Genomic DNA, 16,616 nt, shown 5'->3' with positions numbered 1-16,616 from the left:
CGCTGAAATTCTTTCTGAATTGCAAGAATATTTTAGTTGTCCCAACCAAATTAGAGAGTTGACTGAACTGGAGAAATCCCCTGAGGAGGGGATTGGCAATTAAACCACTCTGTGAAGGGCATAGAGGGTCGCCTAACAACCCACAGCACCCATAAGAAACTATATTTCCCAGAATGCTATGGGGAAAGCCATGACTGTTTAAAGTGGGATGACACTGCTTTAAATGTATACAGATGTTGCCTTGATGTGACAAAATTCTGTGACTTAAAAAAATAAATTGTGACAGTTTTTATGAAGAAGACATTGAATAATGTTTTATTTCAAAGCATAGACACTGGTGCTTCTTGCCACATTTCCCGCTTCCACAATGCCTGTGGGCTAATTTTAAGATTTTTTATCTTCTTGCAGGGGGCATCCTGGTGTTCCTCACTGGCCAGGCTGAAGTACATTCACTGTGTAGGAGGCTGAGGAAATCGTTCCCTTTCTGCAAAAATGCACCCCAAGGTAACTGATGCTCTCAGAGAAACCCATTGGTATTTCTGTATTAAAATCCCAAATAATTGGCATGGTACCAACTCAATAAATGCAGTCTTGCAACTCTTCCAAAAAGCATATTTGTTAAAAGCATTCTCCAAGCCTTTGCGCGTGGCCTGCCTCAAGTCCTTGAGGGACAGAATTTGCGTGAGAAGTTACTTCTCTGACAGCCACTGCTTTTCTTTGTCCAGTGGCAGGGAAAACAGCAATCCCAGAGTTGAATGATTTTGCGCCCTGGGTGTGAAGCATGCATTTGAGCAAGAGTCAAGTATAGCACCCTGGCAGGCCAGACCAAGACTGGCTGTTAACCTGGCAGTGCCAAAACCTGGCCTGGAAGCTTTCTTGTTCTCCAGGTCAGGGAGAACCAATGGGTTGCGGAGGTGGGTGAAGCCACCCTGAAATTCTGGGAGGGCGCCTTTGGCCAGGGAACTTTTCGCGCTGCAATTCTCCATGGCTCACCACCAAGGGCAGCAAAGCACAGATCTAGACGTTCATGCCAGTTTCACACAGCAAACTTGTTTGGAACTGGCTGCACTTCCCCTTTACATTGCTCTATTAAAAATAAAACTGCCAATATCAAAATGCTGGTGACCACAGTTTGAGTCTCTGTACTGTTCTGGCCGGCTCAACTCAAAGAGGGTATTCTAGAGCTGAAAAAGGTTCAGGAAGAGGCATCAAGGGGTTGGAGCGACTCCCCCATGAAGAAAAACTGCAGGGTTTGGTACTTTTTAGCTTAGAGGAAAAATGAGTGAGAGGCGACTTGTTAAAAGTTCATAAAATTCAGCATGGCATGGAAAAGTGGATAAAGAATATGTTTTTCTCTTAACTCTAGAACTTGCAGACATCCAATGAATTTTCTTGAAAATTCCAAATATATATAATTTTTAGGTACTTCAGAAATTACTGTGATGGAAGGCAGCCTAGCTTGACTCCTCACAATATCACTGGGGAGAGATGTAATTTTGCATTTGGTCTGTGACTTGGTTTTTTTGCTTGTGTTATTGAGGGACCTCCTCCTTTGGGCTATTGCTGTGACACTTGCCACATAACCCTCATCCCGCAGTTGTGAGCAATGGATCTTTCAGTTTGGCAGACCTATACTTTGACAGGTGCTGTCACTGTACTGTTTTCAGCACCAGCTTGAAACATATTTGTTTAGGCAAACCTAAAGGTGTTTTAATCATTTTTACTGTCAATTTTAGTTATCGTTAAATGTTTTTAATTATTTAAACTCTTTTCACTGATAATAAATATAGTAAACTGCTTAGAGGTTTTACTACACTCCAAAAGGTGTAAGCCTTTTTCTTAAGTATAAATATTGATGTAGATGCTGCTTCCTTTCTTCTTCCCAGGTGGTGATGAAGACAAGCAGGATTCGGTTGAAGAAATACGAAGATTTAAGAAATCCAAACGGAAAAAGAATGTGGTATGTTTTGATTGGGGGCTCCCGAGTGGAACCAACCCTGGCGGGGCTTGCATTTGGCACCAAATTTAAAAGGCACCGAGGATCAGTTCAGGGCTCCTTTGCAGCCATCTCTTTCCCTGCCCCACACCTGGTGTGTATGTGCACACACATGTGTGTGCACATATGCACACACACACTGGGAAAACTCTCTTGCAAGCCAAACTAGGGACAGAGATTCCTCACCACTTCCCTGCACCACAATAGGGCCCCCCAGATTAACAGCCTTTTGATCCAGACGCATGAAAATGCTCCTTATTTCCAATACATTTGCCTCCTTCCCAGGCCCTGACACTTAGTGGGATCCCAAGTTCTCAGGGCTGGGTCAGATGCAGGTCAGCACTCAAGAAGGCGGCGCAAGCAGAAAAGTTAGCTCTTCATTGAAGAAAGCAACACACAAGGCAACAATGCCAACACACACGACTGGCCCCTGTGAAACAGATGCCAGGACTGAAGCTCTTCACCTTCTACCTACCTCTCAGTCTTCCCCCCAGCTTCTGGGATGCTGGTGCAGCCCCTGTCACTCCTCTGCTTCATGAGCAGAGTCTTCACTGCTTTCTACACCTCTTGCTGTTGCCTTTTCAGCATCCAACCATTCCTCCCCTCCTTCCGCCTCTGATCTGTCCTCAGTGTCCCACCACAACCCTGGCTCTGAACCTTCCTCCTCTGAGGCTTCCCTCGGGCTCCCCGGCTGCTCCTCCCACCCCTCCTCTTCATCCAGGCAGTCCCTGACACAAATCTCCCTCCCTCCGAGGGTCTTCCAGCTCTAACTCTCCAGGCTCCTCACATTCCTCCTCAGGATCTGACCATCCCCTCCATGACACCTCCATGGGCCTCATGTCAACCACAGGGGATCATGGCTGTTTTGCAATAGTGCTTCAGAAACCACTGCCTCTCTGTGCCTGTATGTGCTCTGAATTTCAGCCTTCGAAAGCCATGATCCCTTTGTGCATTTCTCCTGATCCTTTCAGGTGCTGCCCAAAATAGATCTGGATAACTATTCTGTTATGCCAGTAGATGAAGGAGATGAAGACAGAGATGCAGGAGCTGAAGAAGATGCTGACGCTGCTTGCTCAGATCTCGACCTGGAATATGGAGATGATGGGCTGGAAGAAGGTTTGCCTCTTGGAAAATAGGCTAAGGCAGTGTTGGTTCAGTTTCTGCAGGGCCTGTGGGCAAGACTTCCTCAGGGAGCCTTCCTCGCTCCTGTCATCATCTGCTGCTGCCCCACTCCTCCCCATGGATCTCCCCACCCTGCCACTAGCTTGCCAGGCAGAAAGTCAGTGAGCAAGCGGGCACTGGCATGTTCTGCTCCTCCCCAACACAGTTGCTCAGGCCAGAGGAAGAGGCTGGTGAGCAAGCGAGTGGGTTGCAGTGATGAAGAACAGGTGCAGGCTTAGGGGGGTCTCTCGCTGGCAAGATGCCCAAATATACCAACCCCTGAGGCTGGCTTGTGTTTATACATGTTGGGACCAGACTTTATCATCGAGCTGTCATGGCGCATAGAATCATAGAATGAGAGTTGGAAGGGACTGGGAGGGTCATCTAGTTCCAACCACCTGCAGTGCCGGAATCTTTCACCCAACATGGGGCTCAATTAAGAGTCTCATGCTCTGCCGATGTGCCCTAATTTATCCTGCTCTGTTCTGTTTCTTGCATTTTCTCTCTCACTCCAAATAAATCACACCATTTTTGCAAAGTTTCCCCAGGGTTCCCTGTGAAGAGGAACAGACAGTTAATCCACTCTGGGAATTGTAGTTCTGTGAAAGGAATAGGGGCCTCCTAACAGCTCTCAACACTTTGCAAACTACAGTTCCCAGGATTCTTTGAGGAAGCAAGGACTGTTCCAAGCGTTATGATACTGCTTTAAATGTAGCGTGCTGGTGGGGCTGTTGATTCAAATGGTGAAGTCAGTTGCACAGCCAGCAGACTGTTGCTTATTACTATTGTGTGTGTTTTTTAATTTTGTGTACAGGTGAGAACCCAGATTCCTCCCTCCCACTTTATGTTCTTCCACTTTACTCCTTGCTGGCACCAGAAAAGCAAGCCAAGGTAATGATTCATTTCCCTGGCTCCTCAGAAAATGTACCCATGAGCTCATTCTCCCAGTATGGATCCTTTATAAAACATCCGTCAACCCATACACAAGAGAATGGTTTGGGCAGGTTTGCAGAAGCCCAAAAAACACCTGAGAACCAGCCCAGTGAGGATCAAGCATGCTCAGTGGGCACAGAATGCTGAGTAGTAGGAATTGGCAGAAAGCTGGCAGAGAGGGGAATAAAATAGAATATCCTGGAAGGAGGGCTTGGCTGGGTAGAGCCCCGAGCACTGGATGCTGCATCACTTTGTTGTATGCCTCACTTGCAGAATTTATAGGTTGTGGGCATCAGTTTCCATATTCCTGGGTGATTTTTCTAGGATCTCCCCCCCCTTTTATTTCTGTACCCCAGGTTTTTAGGCCCCATCCTCCTGGGACCAGGCTCTGTGTTGTAGCAACCAACGTGGCTGAAACATCCCTGACCATCCCCGGCATCAAGTACGTGGTCGACTGTGGGAAGGTCAAGAAACGCTTCTACGACAAAGTCACTGGAGTCTCATCTTTCAGAGTCACCTGGACGTCTCAGGCATCTGCCAACCAGCGGGCCGGCCGAGCTGGGCGCACAGAGCCTGGCCACTGTTACAGGTCAGCTGACTTCCCTTCTCTGTAGGAACACAAGAAGCTACCTTCTGCTGAGTCAAACCACTGGGCCCTCAAGATCAATATTGTCTGCACTGACTGGCAGTGGCAATGCTGATCATTGAGTGTAATGACAAATATTTGATTTGACTGGCAGTGGCTTTCCAAGGTTTCTTTTTTTTATAAATATTTTTTATTAACCGGCCAATCAAATCAAATTAAATCACATCACATAAGTTCCGAATTACAAAGCCGAATTTTAAATTTTGTTGGGGGGACCCATATTTCAAGATCCGAAGGGGGATTCTGATCATCTTCTTGCTACTGCATTAATGTCCAAATCAGTCCAAACAGAGTTCATAATTCTATCCAGTCTTATCTTGCTGTTTCCACATCACATCTTGTTCATATATTTTCTCTTTTTTCTTTATGATAGTCTCCTTAAGCCGATAAACACCAATATTAATCCTGTGTGAATTCTTCCGTTCTTCCAATACTCAAATCGAGATGGTTTTCATATATCATCACCTTCATAGATAACATCGCTCTTTCCATCATTATCTTGCAAAACTGTCGCTCTTGAGCCCCTCTGAGGAGTTTCACCCACAGTATAAAAGCAGCTCTATTTCTCTATTTCTCCTCCCAGACTCAAAACCTCCGACAGAACTTCCCAATATGGCGACGGCAATTTTAACTGTGTCATTCCAGAGCTCTTCTACATTCCACGCTCTTCTTAAAACATGCTTTGGTTCGAAAGTTTATCTCCACACAGTCTTAAATCCACAGCTTAAGTCCTTAAAACGACATTTATGACTCGTGAGGGGAGGGGATTCTTGTTTAATCACATAGGGAAAGAAAGGAAAGTTTTTTCCCCCTCCCCCATCAGTCATTTGCCATACCGTATCTTGGCGTATCTTCTCATGATTTATTCTTGTCTTGTTTTATCAGAGATCTCTTCTGTCAGCAGTCTTTACTCCCCCTTCTTCGTTGAAATATGTGCAATTAGCTTCATCCAAATTGTTTCTTTTGAAGTTCTTGCAGCTAGTGGCGCGGATCAGGGACGACGTCCAGGAGTGCCGGAATCCCACAGGAGGGCTTTGTGCCTAGTGCCCCCACCCCCACAAATTCGGGAGTGGTATAGGGCACAGCAGGCAAGGGCAGTCCCCCCCCTCCATCCTGGGGGGGTGTAAGGAGGCTAATTACCCCCATCATAGCCTCCAAATTGCCTCGTGTGGGTCGGAGAGATGTTATTGTCAGCCATCTTCCGATGCGCCCCCTAGTGGCCCCCTGGGCTTTCCAAGGTTTCAGCCAGGAGCTGTTTTGCTAAATGCAAGTTCTTTTGGATTCAGTGGCAGTAGCACAAGTGGAGAGAAGTTCCTCACTTTTATTAAGTAGCAGGCTTGGATGCAGAATAAAAAGCAGCAAAACAGTCTTTAAGCAGAATAATATAGCATATGCAAGTTAAAATACTTCCCCATTCAGCTATCAGGGAATGATAAGGGGGAGACTCCAGCAGCACAGTACACAGCACCCAACAAGATCAAAGCTTGAAGATCAGACCCCACCAGGGAGATTTATACCCCTTAGATCAGACATAGGCAAACTCGGCCCTCCAGTTGTTTTGGGACTACAACTCCCATCATCCCTGACCACTGGTTCTGTTAGCTAGGGATGATGGGAGTTGTAGTCCCAAAACAACTGGAGGGCCGAGTTTGCCTGTGCCTGCCTTAGATCCAGAGTGGCCAAGTGCTGGCTGGCCTAATATCTAAATTCCTTCCACCTGTTAAGCTAGGCAAATAAACAGGGCCAGGGTTGTTAGTTGATCCTGCTGACAGGCACTCAAGCTTCAGCTACAAGTGGATCTTTCCACATCCCAGAAGCACAAGCAGCAAATCAAGAGCATAAAGCAAACCAAAAACCCTTGGCAATAAGCATGGGGGAATAATTGTACGAAGCAATTAACCTGTCTCCTCAGAATACAAAATTCTTCAGCCTTAGGTTTCCTCTACAGGAGCCCTTCTCAGCCCTGTCTAGAGATCCCAAGGATCGAACCTGGGACCTTCTGCACTCAAAGCAGATGCTCTACCACTGGGCTATGGCCCTTTCCCAAAGTAAAAGGGCTGCAATTTCAGTGGGAAATGCAGAAGATCCCAGGTCCAGTCCCCGGTGGCATTTCCAGGTAGGGCTGCAAATGACTCCTTACCAGAAACCCCAGAGAACCTCTGCCAGTCCGTGTGGACAGTCGTGAGCTAGGGGGACCCATTGGTCTGCCTCAGTAGAAGGTCGTTTTCTATCTCCCTGTGTAAAAGAGCCCCCAACTGTTTACATTCTAGCAGGACATTATTTTTAAAAATTGCATCTTTAAGAACCAATACCAGTGTCTGCTTGATTTCCTTTTCCTGCCTTATCCTATTTTTCTTTTATGTTGTGTGATCCTAAAACCGCTGGTCCATCTGTCTCAATATTGTTTACACTGACTGGCAGGAGCTCTCCTGGGTTTCAGACAGTTAGAATGCAGCACCCCTGCACAATCCAGGAGGCTCACATCTCTAGCTGGTCTCAACATTTGGGAGCAAAAGCTGTGTAGTAGTATATTTCTGAAGCCTTCTAGGCAGCCGCTAATCCCCCTGCCCCCGGCTTCCTCTCTTGTTTTGTTCTAGGCTTTACTCTTCGGCTGTCTTCAGTGACTTTGAGAAGTTCACTTCTCCTGAGATTACCAGGCGACCTGTTGAAGATTTAATCCTGCAAATGAAAGCGCTAAACATTGAAAAGGTGGGAGTCAATTTAGGGCAGCCTTCCTTCTGCAACATGGATGATGTCATTCCCGTCTAAGTTGGCCATGCTGCCTGGGTTTGATGGGAGTTGTAGTTCAAAAGCGGAGGGCGCCGCATGGTGGTGAAGGGCTTCGAACTAGATGGGACACCAACATAGGAAGCTGCCTTATACTGAATCAGGCCATTGATTGATCCATCTATCCCAGGGTTGTCAACACTGACTGGCAGCTTTTCTCTTGGGTTTCAGGCATGGTTCTCTCCCAGCCCTGCCTGGAGATGCCATTGGGGGCTGGACTTGGGATCTCTTGCATGCAAGGCAGATGCTCTGCCTCGGAGCTACAGCCCTTCCCCACCAATCACCCGGATCCTTTTTGAAAAATAGAGTGCAGGTGTGGGGAGCGTTAACCCTTTGGTCCCACTATGGCAGCTTTCCCACCATGCAAATTGCAGGTGCAAGGATCAAGTCAAAGGGTTAAATTAGCCTATCGTCACCAGTGGTCAGGGAGGAAGTAGAGCCCCACAGATTTATGTTCGATTGTGACTCTATGTGGGCCATCATTCTGAAACCTAGAAACTGCCTCGGAGACAAAGCCTATTTAATGATTTTGTGTGTATATAATATTTAATTTTCTTTTTGTTAGAAAAAAAGAAAGCTAACTTTCGAAAGATTGCTATTCTAATTAGCACAAGAAAAAGGTTTGAATCTGGACTCCCTCGGGAGGTGGCGGCCTCTCCTTCCTTGGAGGTTTTTAAGCAGAGGTTGGGTGTCTCTCTGTCTTGGATGGCCCCCTGCATTTCAGGGGGTTGGACCAGTTAACCCTGGGGGTTCCTTCCAACTCTATGATTCTGTAATTCCACAATTCTGTGATTCTGCTGAAACCCCCAGGTAATATTGGCCCACCCTCTAAAATAAGTTGGTCAGCAGCCTCCCCCCCCCCGCTCTTTGGTGAATTCCAGCACTGCTGAAGTTGGAAGGTGGCTTGCAGACAGAAGGGGATGGGCAATTGTTTATTAATAGCAGCAAATCCCCCCTCCCCTTTTAAATTATGCTGTTGGGAAGAAGAAATCTGTAGTGAGGTTAAGGTAGGAGTTTGTTGGGGTGGGGGAAGAACCAGGAGTGGATTTTTGTGTCGCAGGAGCTTATGCTACGTTCTGGTACTAAAACCAAATTTCTGCACTGGGCATTCATGCGCACTGAGGAACCCCATTTCTTAACCAGTGTTCTGCACCCGGGTCTGGTCAGTGGATCTCTGGGTTCTAGTGGTGGTGGTGATGTGAGTAGACCCCACAAGCCTGAAGTTATTCCATGCCCATCTTACTCAGTTCTTGGGCATCTCACCTGTTCATGCCGGGTGTGTCGTCCTCTTTGTGTTTGCAGGTTGTCAATTTTCCCTTTCCTACACCCCCGCCGCTGGAAGCACTAGTTGCTGCTGAGGAGCTGTTGATAGCCCTTGGAGCTTTGCAGGAACCCTCCAAATCTGGAAGGTAGACTTTTTACTGATTGTTGCTGCCTTTGTTGCTTTTTTGAAAAACCAAGTTGAACTATGCCGGTTGGTGGATTGTGCTTTCTCTCTTTTCTCCCACTGTGCAGAGCCATCCCTCCCATTGGACAGAGTGGGACGGCTGTCTTGCACAGTTCTTTTGAGCTGCCATGAAAGAGCAGAAAAATTATGTTTTTGTTTTACAACCTCATAAATCATACCATTGCCTGAGGCCATCAAAGCAGTGAACAACATGATAAACGAAATAAATAGCACACCAAAAATACAAATTCTAAAAGCAACATTTGGAGGGCACCAAGTCAAGAGAGGCCTGGTCTAGGAATTGACTCCTGTTCCCTTCTTCCAGGCTGAAAAAGTTGCAAGAAGCAAAGCTGACCTGCCCCATCAGCCCCCTGGGGGCCACAATGGCAGCCTTTCCTGTGGCTCCCCGTTACGCAAAGATGCTTGCCTTGAGCAAACAGCAGGACTGCCTCCCATATGTCATCACCTTAGTGTCAGCCCTGACGGTTCGGGAACTCTTTGAAGAGTTTAACAGGTGAGCATTCCCCCAACAGAAGTGCTGGGCGTTGGCTCCATGTCTGTGTCTGCTGTTTGCTGCCCTGGACTCCTTTGGGAAGAATGGTGGGGTGGAAGGAAACAAACAAACTTGCCACTCCCTGAACTGGTGGCCCAAAAGAATGATCCCCTTTGGTGTGGTCCCGTTGGTGGTAGTTCATTGGCAGTAAAGAATTGCACCTCTGAAAGTTGTTGCAATTCCTCTCACTGTGCTGCTGAGGACACACAGCCCATGGCCACCCTGTGATGAATAATGGTAGCCTCCAGCTGAGCACATAAGTTGTACATAAGTTGCTTCTGTTTTTTTTAGTACAAGTCACAAATTTAATAAAACAAGTATATGTGGTAGAGATTCAGCAGTGTCCTGCACTGCAATCCTATGCATGTCTACTCATAAATTTGGAAAGATGTATCAGTCTATTTCTGTTCAGTGTCAGTTCTGCATGCACCCAAGCATAGTTCTGTCCTTTTTTGCAGCTTTTAAAAAGCATGCAGGAAAAACTTGCATTTAAATTGTACACAGGTTCCTTAAAGTGCACACTTTGTATGCATTCTTTCCGTAAAGTAATGCATTTTGTAGGCTTTGTCATTGCACTTCCCCCTAAAATATGTATTTCCGATAAAATACTGATTTTCGGATGCATTTTTTTGAACCCTAAACTAATTTTTTTGCATCGCAAAATTTGGAGAAATACTGATCTGATTGATAGCTGTGCTCCAATCCACTTATAAGTCTGGGGCAATTGAATTGGTGAGTTTGTGTCTACCAGATTTGCCCTCCATCCTTATTTGAAACCAGGCGCTTATTCCCAGGAAAGAATGTATAGGATTGCAACCTTAGAAAGTATGTGCACAGCCAGCACTCATGTAAGTTCATATACACCCTGCCCAGAGGCTTGGGATCTTCTGCTTGAGTTATGCCACGTTAACCCTTGACCTTATGCCCACAAGAAGCTCTCTCACAAAGAAATGAAGAAAGCTTGGTTTATTATATAAAATAGGAGTAGCAGAAAATATATAAAAATGCTGCTTTAGGCAGCAGAGTTACAGCCTAAACAGGTAGCAAAAGACACACGTACCTTAAAGAGTAAAAGATTCCAGGACTGGATACCTTTTTATTAGTATTTAAACAACTATTATAGCAAGATGAAAACACAAGCAGGATTTGAAATATGAGCATTAGCATTAATTATTAAGATAAATACAGTAGATTAAAATGGATGCATTGAATGGTATATGTGAAACATGCAGCATCTAAGGGTAAATATTGCAACCATGGAAGGGAGGGTGGGAAGTTCACAGAGAAAGTAATATATGGTCCTTTTTGTTTTGTTTGGGATTTTTTGTGTGAAAAATCAATAAATAAAATTTACCCAAAATAAAAATAATAAAGAGTAAAAGATTCCCAAACTATTCTAAGAAGCCTACAGATGCGCGGGCAGGAGAACTTTGTCATAAACCCACACTAGAAGGGGGGGGGAGTTTACCTGTCCTTAAGGCGAAGCAGACATGTGCTGAGTCCTGGGAGCACTGGGCAAGTTCTGTCCTCTTGGAGGCATGCGAGCTAACTAACTTTGAATCGTTTTGCCAGGCATGCCAGTGGAAAGGGCAGGGGGCTGTGGACTGAGGGATTCCTACAATTTCTATAATGCCTTTCAGACTGCGTAGTAAGAAATGGTTAAAACTGACCATTGTGTTTGTTTAACCAAAGGCTGAAAGACAGAGGGCCATTTTCTGCACCTGGGCATCCCTGCTACCTGCCCTCCAATCACACAACCATTGAGGACCATTGAGGAGTATCCTGTACTTGAAAATAAATTTGTATGTGTTAACCTTTAAGTCAGATGTGTGAACTCAGGATATTCCTGAATGCTTTTCAGCAAGTGGCTGGAATCAGGCTTGATTCATGGTTACTGGAGTTCATCAGAGAGTGTCTCATGTCATATGAGAGTCCTGTCAGTCTTATATTTACACCACGATCTACTGAGATAAACCATATCATACGTTCAGGTTCACACACACCTCCTCGCAATGGGAAGAGAGTTTTCTGAAATTGCCTTTGCTGAGTTGTGCCTTACATTTGCTGCAGGCCTGCCACTAGCGAGGAAGAGACGGAGAGGCTCAAGGGGAAAAGGGCACGTGTGGTGCAGATGCAGCGGATCTGGGCTGGACAAGGGCCCTCTCAGAAACTGGGAGACCTCATGGTCATGCTAGGTACGCTCTTCTGCTCTCCCTTTATCTTTGCGTATTTTTTAATTGTGCGTTGGTTTTGGCTGAATTCCTCACATGATGCTGCCCTTCTATTCCAGGAGCTGTGGGCGCCTGTGAGTATGCTGGGTGCACGCCTAAGTTCTGTGAGGCAAACGGCCTACGCTACAAAGCCATGGTGGAAATCAGGCGCTTGCGTGGGCAGCTGACAACTGCAGGTAAATACCCCGGGAGCCAGTTGTTGTTTTCTGCCTCTACGGAATAAGCCACATTTGTCCTTTGTCGGGGGGACGCCAAAGAATCAGCTCTGTTCTTCCTTCCTTCCTTTTTCCTTTTCTTAACATTTAATAATTTTTATTACTGTATTTTTCGCCCCATAAGACGCACCGGCCCATAGGACGCACCTAGTTTTTTTGGGGGGGAAATAAAGGGGGGGGGAATTATTTTTCCCCCAGGTGCGCTGCGCTAATCCCGAAGCTTGGGGCGTGCTGAGCTCCGCACGCCCCAAGCTTCTGGGTGCCGGCAAGCAGTCCGCCAGCCTTGGGAAAGCCGCGCGGCTCTCCCAGGGCTAGCGGAGCGCTGCACTAATCCAGAAGCTTGGGGCGTGCGGAGCTCAGCACGCCCCAAGCTTCTGGGTGCAGGCAAGGTCTCCGCTAGCCCTGGGAGAGCTGGGTCTCCCACAGCTAGCGGATAGCTTCCTGAAGCCTGGAGAGCGAGAGGGGTCGGTGCGTACCGACCCCCCTCGCTCTCCAGGCTTCAGCAAAAGCCTGCATTCGCCCCATAAGACGCACACACATTTCCCCTTCATTTTTGGAGGGGGAAAAGTGCATCTTATAGGGCGAAAAATACGGTATGCTGTTTTACAATAAAAAACATGCATGGAACACAGGATTTTGGGATGTCCCGTTCTTGAAAGGCCTTCCACTTATGCAGTGGAACTTCCCTTCTCCATGTCTCCTTCCTGTTTCCTGGCATCTGCTATTGAGGGCTAGGGAAATGCCCAGCAGAGATTCAGTGGGCACTCTGGTGTAACAGAGGCAGGGAAGGTCCATTGTGCAAATAGGAAGAGTTTGTGGGGTAGAACCTTTTTTTTCTTTCTCCCTAATATAACACTGTATTTATCTTTAGCATGATAAGTACAGTCGTACCTTGGATCCCGTACTCCTTGTGACTCAAACGTTTTGGCTCACGAACGCTGCAAACACGGAAGTGAGTGTTCTGGTTTGCAAACATTTTTTGGAAGTCAAACGTCTTCTGCGGCTTCTAGTTGAGTGCAGAAAGCTGTTGGGGCCTAATGTCCAGAAAAATACTTCTTGAAATGTTGCTTTCCTTTCACTCATTTTCCTTGCATTCCTTGTTTGCGATGTTCAAACTGAGCCAAAGTGTTTTGTGACACCTTAAAAAGACTCACTAATTGATTGTGACACTTATTTACTCCACATGTGCCCATCCAATTGGCAGAATAGTCACTACTGCAGGTGCCACGTAATAACTTTCCCGCATTTGTAATAATTTGATCATGTGGCAGCCCCTTCACTTTGCAGCTCCCTGCCTATTGAGACCAGGCAGGTGCCTTCAGTGTATTATTTTCAGCACCTGCTTAAAACATTCTTGTTTAGACAAGCCTTCCCAGATGCCTAGAAAGTTGAGGTAATTTTAATCTGTTTTAGTATTTATACTTTAGGATGTTTTAAAGTATGGTTGTGTTTTTTTATTTTTATTTTACCGTTTTATCTCTTGTAAATCTCTTTGAGTGTTTTTTAAATAATTAAGCGGTGTATACATTTTATGAAGTAAATATATTTTCCCCATGGGATATCTCCTCCCCTGAGAGCCTCCCCCAAATTTGAAAACAGGTCTTGCTTCAGTGCTGGGTTGCTGCATAAGCTGTTGTGAACTAATGTTGCTTTTCCTTCAGTTGTCCTTTGCTTTTGCCCATTTGTTATTTTTCTGAGTTTTGTACAGAGGCTGCTCCTCAGTCACAACCTGGGCCATGTTAACTCAGCCTGGCCTCCTGATTTTTGACCTGTTTCTTCCCTTTGCTGCAAGTGAATTCAGTCTGCTCGGACACCGGCTTCTTTGTCGATCCCAAAATGAAGCCCCCATCAGAAGCACAGGTGACTTTCCTGAGGCAGATAGTCTTGGCCGGCCTGGGAGACCACGTTGCCCGGAAGATCCAAGCTGAGGAGCTCCTAGATGAGAAGTGGAAAAATGGTTACAAAGTACGTGCAGCCCAGTTTATTCCCTTTGGATCATTTATGACAAGAATTGGGAACCCGTTTTGGTCTGAGGGCCACAGGCCAGTGGTGGTCAGTGGTCAGTTCTTCTCCTGACTGTGTCTCTGCCTTGGTGGCTTTCCTCTGATGTGAAGTTCTTTTTATTATTGGTCTGCTTTTACTATTGTCTTCAACCATATCTTAGTAATTTTGGGTGGACTGCCTTATTCATTAATCACCGGTCTCCTGGTAATTTATTTGTGAGGAGTGTTTTGTAACTGTATTTCTTTTAAAATGACTTGAAAGAGTTTAATCTCAAAGGTGCCCTGTAGGTATTTTACATATGTTACTTATGTAATTTAAGGATTTCAGAGTGCGGGGGGGGGGGGGGTTTGAGGTGGCAGGTGATAGCAAAAGCTATCCCCCCTGCTGTTCTGTTGGGTTGGACTAGATGACCCCTGGGTTCCTCCCAGCTGTACAGTTCTGCGATTGCTGAGCTCCACACTTGTCCCTGTCAGAGGGTAGAGCACTTTGTGCCCCTTAAGGCGCCCCATAACTGTTGGTGGAGTAAGAGTCAACAGCTAATCCAGTCAGCTTTGTATGTTGAATTGGCAAGGGATTCTACTTTTGTGGCTTTTTTTGCTAAAGCCCAAAGGTCTGCCCCTTTAGAACCAAGTGACAAGAGGCGAGGGCCAAACAGCGACTCGTGCAAAGATGCAACCAGAAAAGCTGTGCTGTTGCATTGGCCACAGTCGCTTGATCTGTCAGGTTCCGGGCAGAAGAACAAAACGTCTTTTGTTCCATTAATGGACCTTGTGCCTTCCTGCTTTTGGAACCTTCCTGGTCTCTAAAGTATTGAGTTTGTTTTTATTTGTTTTGCTTTCTTCCTTCTCCACACACTGCCATCTCTTGCTGCACCTCGCCAACCCAGACTCCTCTTCTGGACGATCCAGTCTTCATCCACCCCAATTCCGTCCTCTTCAAGCAGCTCCCTGAGTTTGTGGTGTATCAGGAGATTGTTGAAACCACAAAAATGTACATGAAAGGTGAAATCAACTCCTTTCCCCTTGCTCTCCTCTTGAGAATAATCCTAAAGAATCAACCCAAAGGCTCCTTTATCCCAGCACCCTCTTTGCCTCAGTGTCCAGCCAGATGCCTCTGCCAGAAAGCTCCCTGCTGTTAACTGCCTGGCAACTGCCTCTGAAACGGAGAATTTATTTACCTATCATGGCTCAATAGTCATTGATAGGTTCCTCCTCCTCCTCCTCCTCCTGGAGTTGCTCTTAATGCATCTGTGGGAAGCCTCTGGCCCTCCAGATGTCACTAAACTACAGTTCCCATCATCCCTGGCCATTGGCCATGCTTCCTGGTGCCTATGGGAGTTGTAGTTCAAGCAACATCTGGAGGGCCAAAGGATTCCCATCACCTTACTTGTGTGTCACATAGCATGCCTACAGAAATGAGCAGTTTAGGGTGGGCTGGGAGAGCTTTGCGGTGGCTTAAATGCACTGACGATTATTTTTCCTTTTAAAGTTGAGATTGTATGAAGTACAACTTGGTGGCTTTTATGCAGTGTCCCTACAGACTCTTAGAGGAGCCTTAGAAGTTTTATCATAGGCTCTTCAATAAGAGAGATCAGTGGGAGCAGACAAGTGGCACACAATAATGGACGCTTGTGCTTGCCAGTAGTCCCAGCACATAGCCGTGAGAGAGTGCTCACAGGCCTGGACTCAGCACTTTACAGCTTTAGGCAACAGCCAGGGACCTTAATGGGGCCTACTGCGTTTTATTAGTGTGTTTCTCTAACAGCAAGGTTTTAAACTGTATTTTAAATTGTGGTAACCTGCCCTGGGACCTTAGGATATTACCTTAGGGCAGGTAATAAATGGGATAGGGGCTAAGCAATAATAATGTGGGGAGCCCTACACCAGGCAGCTGGCTCTGAGATACTGTACTGCCATTTTAAATTTCCCACAATGCCCTGGGGTGTTTGGCGTTTCTCCAGGGCATTGTGGGGAACGTTAACAGCAGCTTCCTGGACCACCTACCATTGTTGCCAGGTAAACCTGCAGCACTTAAAAAGGCAGTTCAGTAAAAGCCACTCACGGCTCCCCAGAACCGTCTTTAACTGGTCACCTTTGCTCTCCTTAAGGTGTCTCAGCCATTGAACCAGAATGGATCCCGCTCCTTTTGCCTCCATACTGCCACTTCGAAAAACCTCTGGAAAGCCCTCCTCCTTTTTACTGCCCTGAAACGGGTCGGGTTCGATGCCACAGACCAAGTGTCTTCTGTAAGTTTCTCAAGAACAGCTTGGCTTTGATGGGAAGCGGATTTGTTACTAAATCCACATTAGGAGAATACTGTCATCATGGCAACCGCAATATCACAAGCTTTTGCATTCTCCAGGAGTCTTTGGGGTTGCAGCCAGTGTTGATCCTACTCAGAGGAAACCTACTGAAAATAATGGACATGGCATAACTTAGGTTCGGTATTTCAGTGTATCTACTCTTGAGTAAAACAATCCTTTCTCAGGGTAGGTCAGGGATAGCCAATGTGCTGCTCCAGCTCCCATCGGCCGCCTCCAGCATTGACAGGGGTTAGGGATGGTGGGGGTTGCAGTCCAACAGCATCTGGAGGGCGCCAGGTCCAAAAAGGCCGGTCTAGGAAATGGCTCACATTCCCATCCGG

The 16,616-nt window shown here is 46.4% G+C and overlaps 1 protein-coding gene across 3 annotated transcripts in view; it reads left to right on the top strand.

Annotated features, from left to right (window-relative positions):
- The window catches only part of DHX37 (DEAH-box helicase 37), a 35,888-nt gene that overhangs the window by 14,024 nt on the left and 5,248 nt on the right, over positions 1-16,616 (top strand). For all 3 annotated transcript variants that reach the window (XR_014519478.1, XR_014519479.1, XM_083476675.1), the window contains exons 11-23: positions 409-504; positions 1,887-1,960; positions 2,968-3,112; positions 3,972-4,048; positions 4,447-4,679; positions 7,334-7,445; positions 8,826-8,932; positions 9,296-9,484; positions 11,594-11,718; positions 11,814-11,930; positions 13,762-13,934; positions 14,860-14,974; positions 16,081-16,218. Coding sequence is in view for 1 of the 3 variants with exons in the window: in XM_083476675.1 (XP_083332801.1) it covers positions 409-504; positions 1,887-1,960; positions 2,968-3,112; positions 3,972-4,048; positions 4,447-4,679; positions 7,334-7,445; positions 8,826-8,932; positions 9,296-9,484; positions 11,594-11,718; positions 11,814-11,930; positions 13,762-13,934; positions 14,860-14,974; positions 16,081-16,218 (1,701 nt within the window). In the remaining 2 variants the exon portion in view is untranslated. The remainder of the gene's footprint in view (positions 1-408; positions 505-1,886; positions 1,961-2,967; positions 3,113-3,971; positions 4,049-4,446; positions 4,680-7,333; positions 7,446-8,825; positions 8,933-9,295; positions 9,485-11,593; positions 11,719-11,813; positions 11,931-13,761; positions 13,935-14,859; positions 14,975-16,080; positions 16,219-16,616) is intronic.

This window comes from Podarcis liolepis, assembly GCF_965112155.1.
Source record: "Podarcis liolepis genome assembly, chromosome: 15".
Lineage (NCBI taxonomy): Eukaryota > Metazoa > Chordata > Lepidosauria > Squamata > Lacertidae > Podarcis > Podarcis liolepis.
The sequence above is the reverse complement of the archived record's forward strand: the minus strand, read 5'-3'. Positions and strand labels throughout refer to the sequence as shown.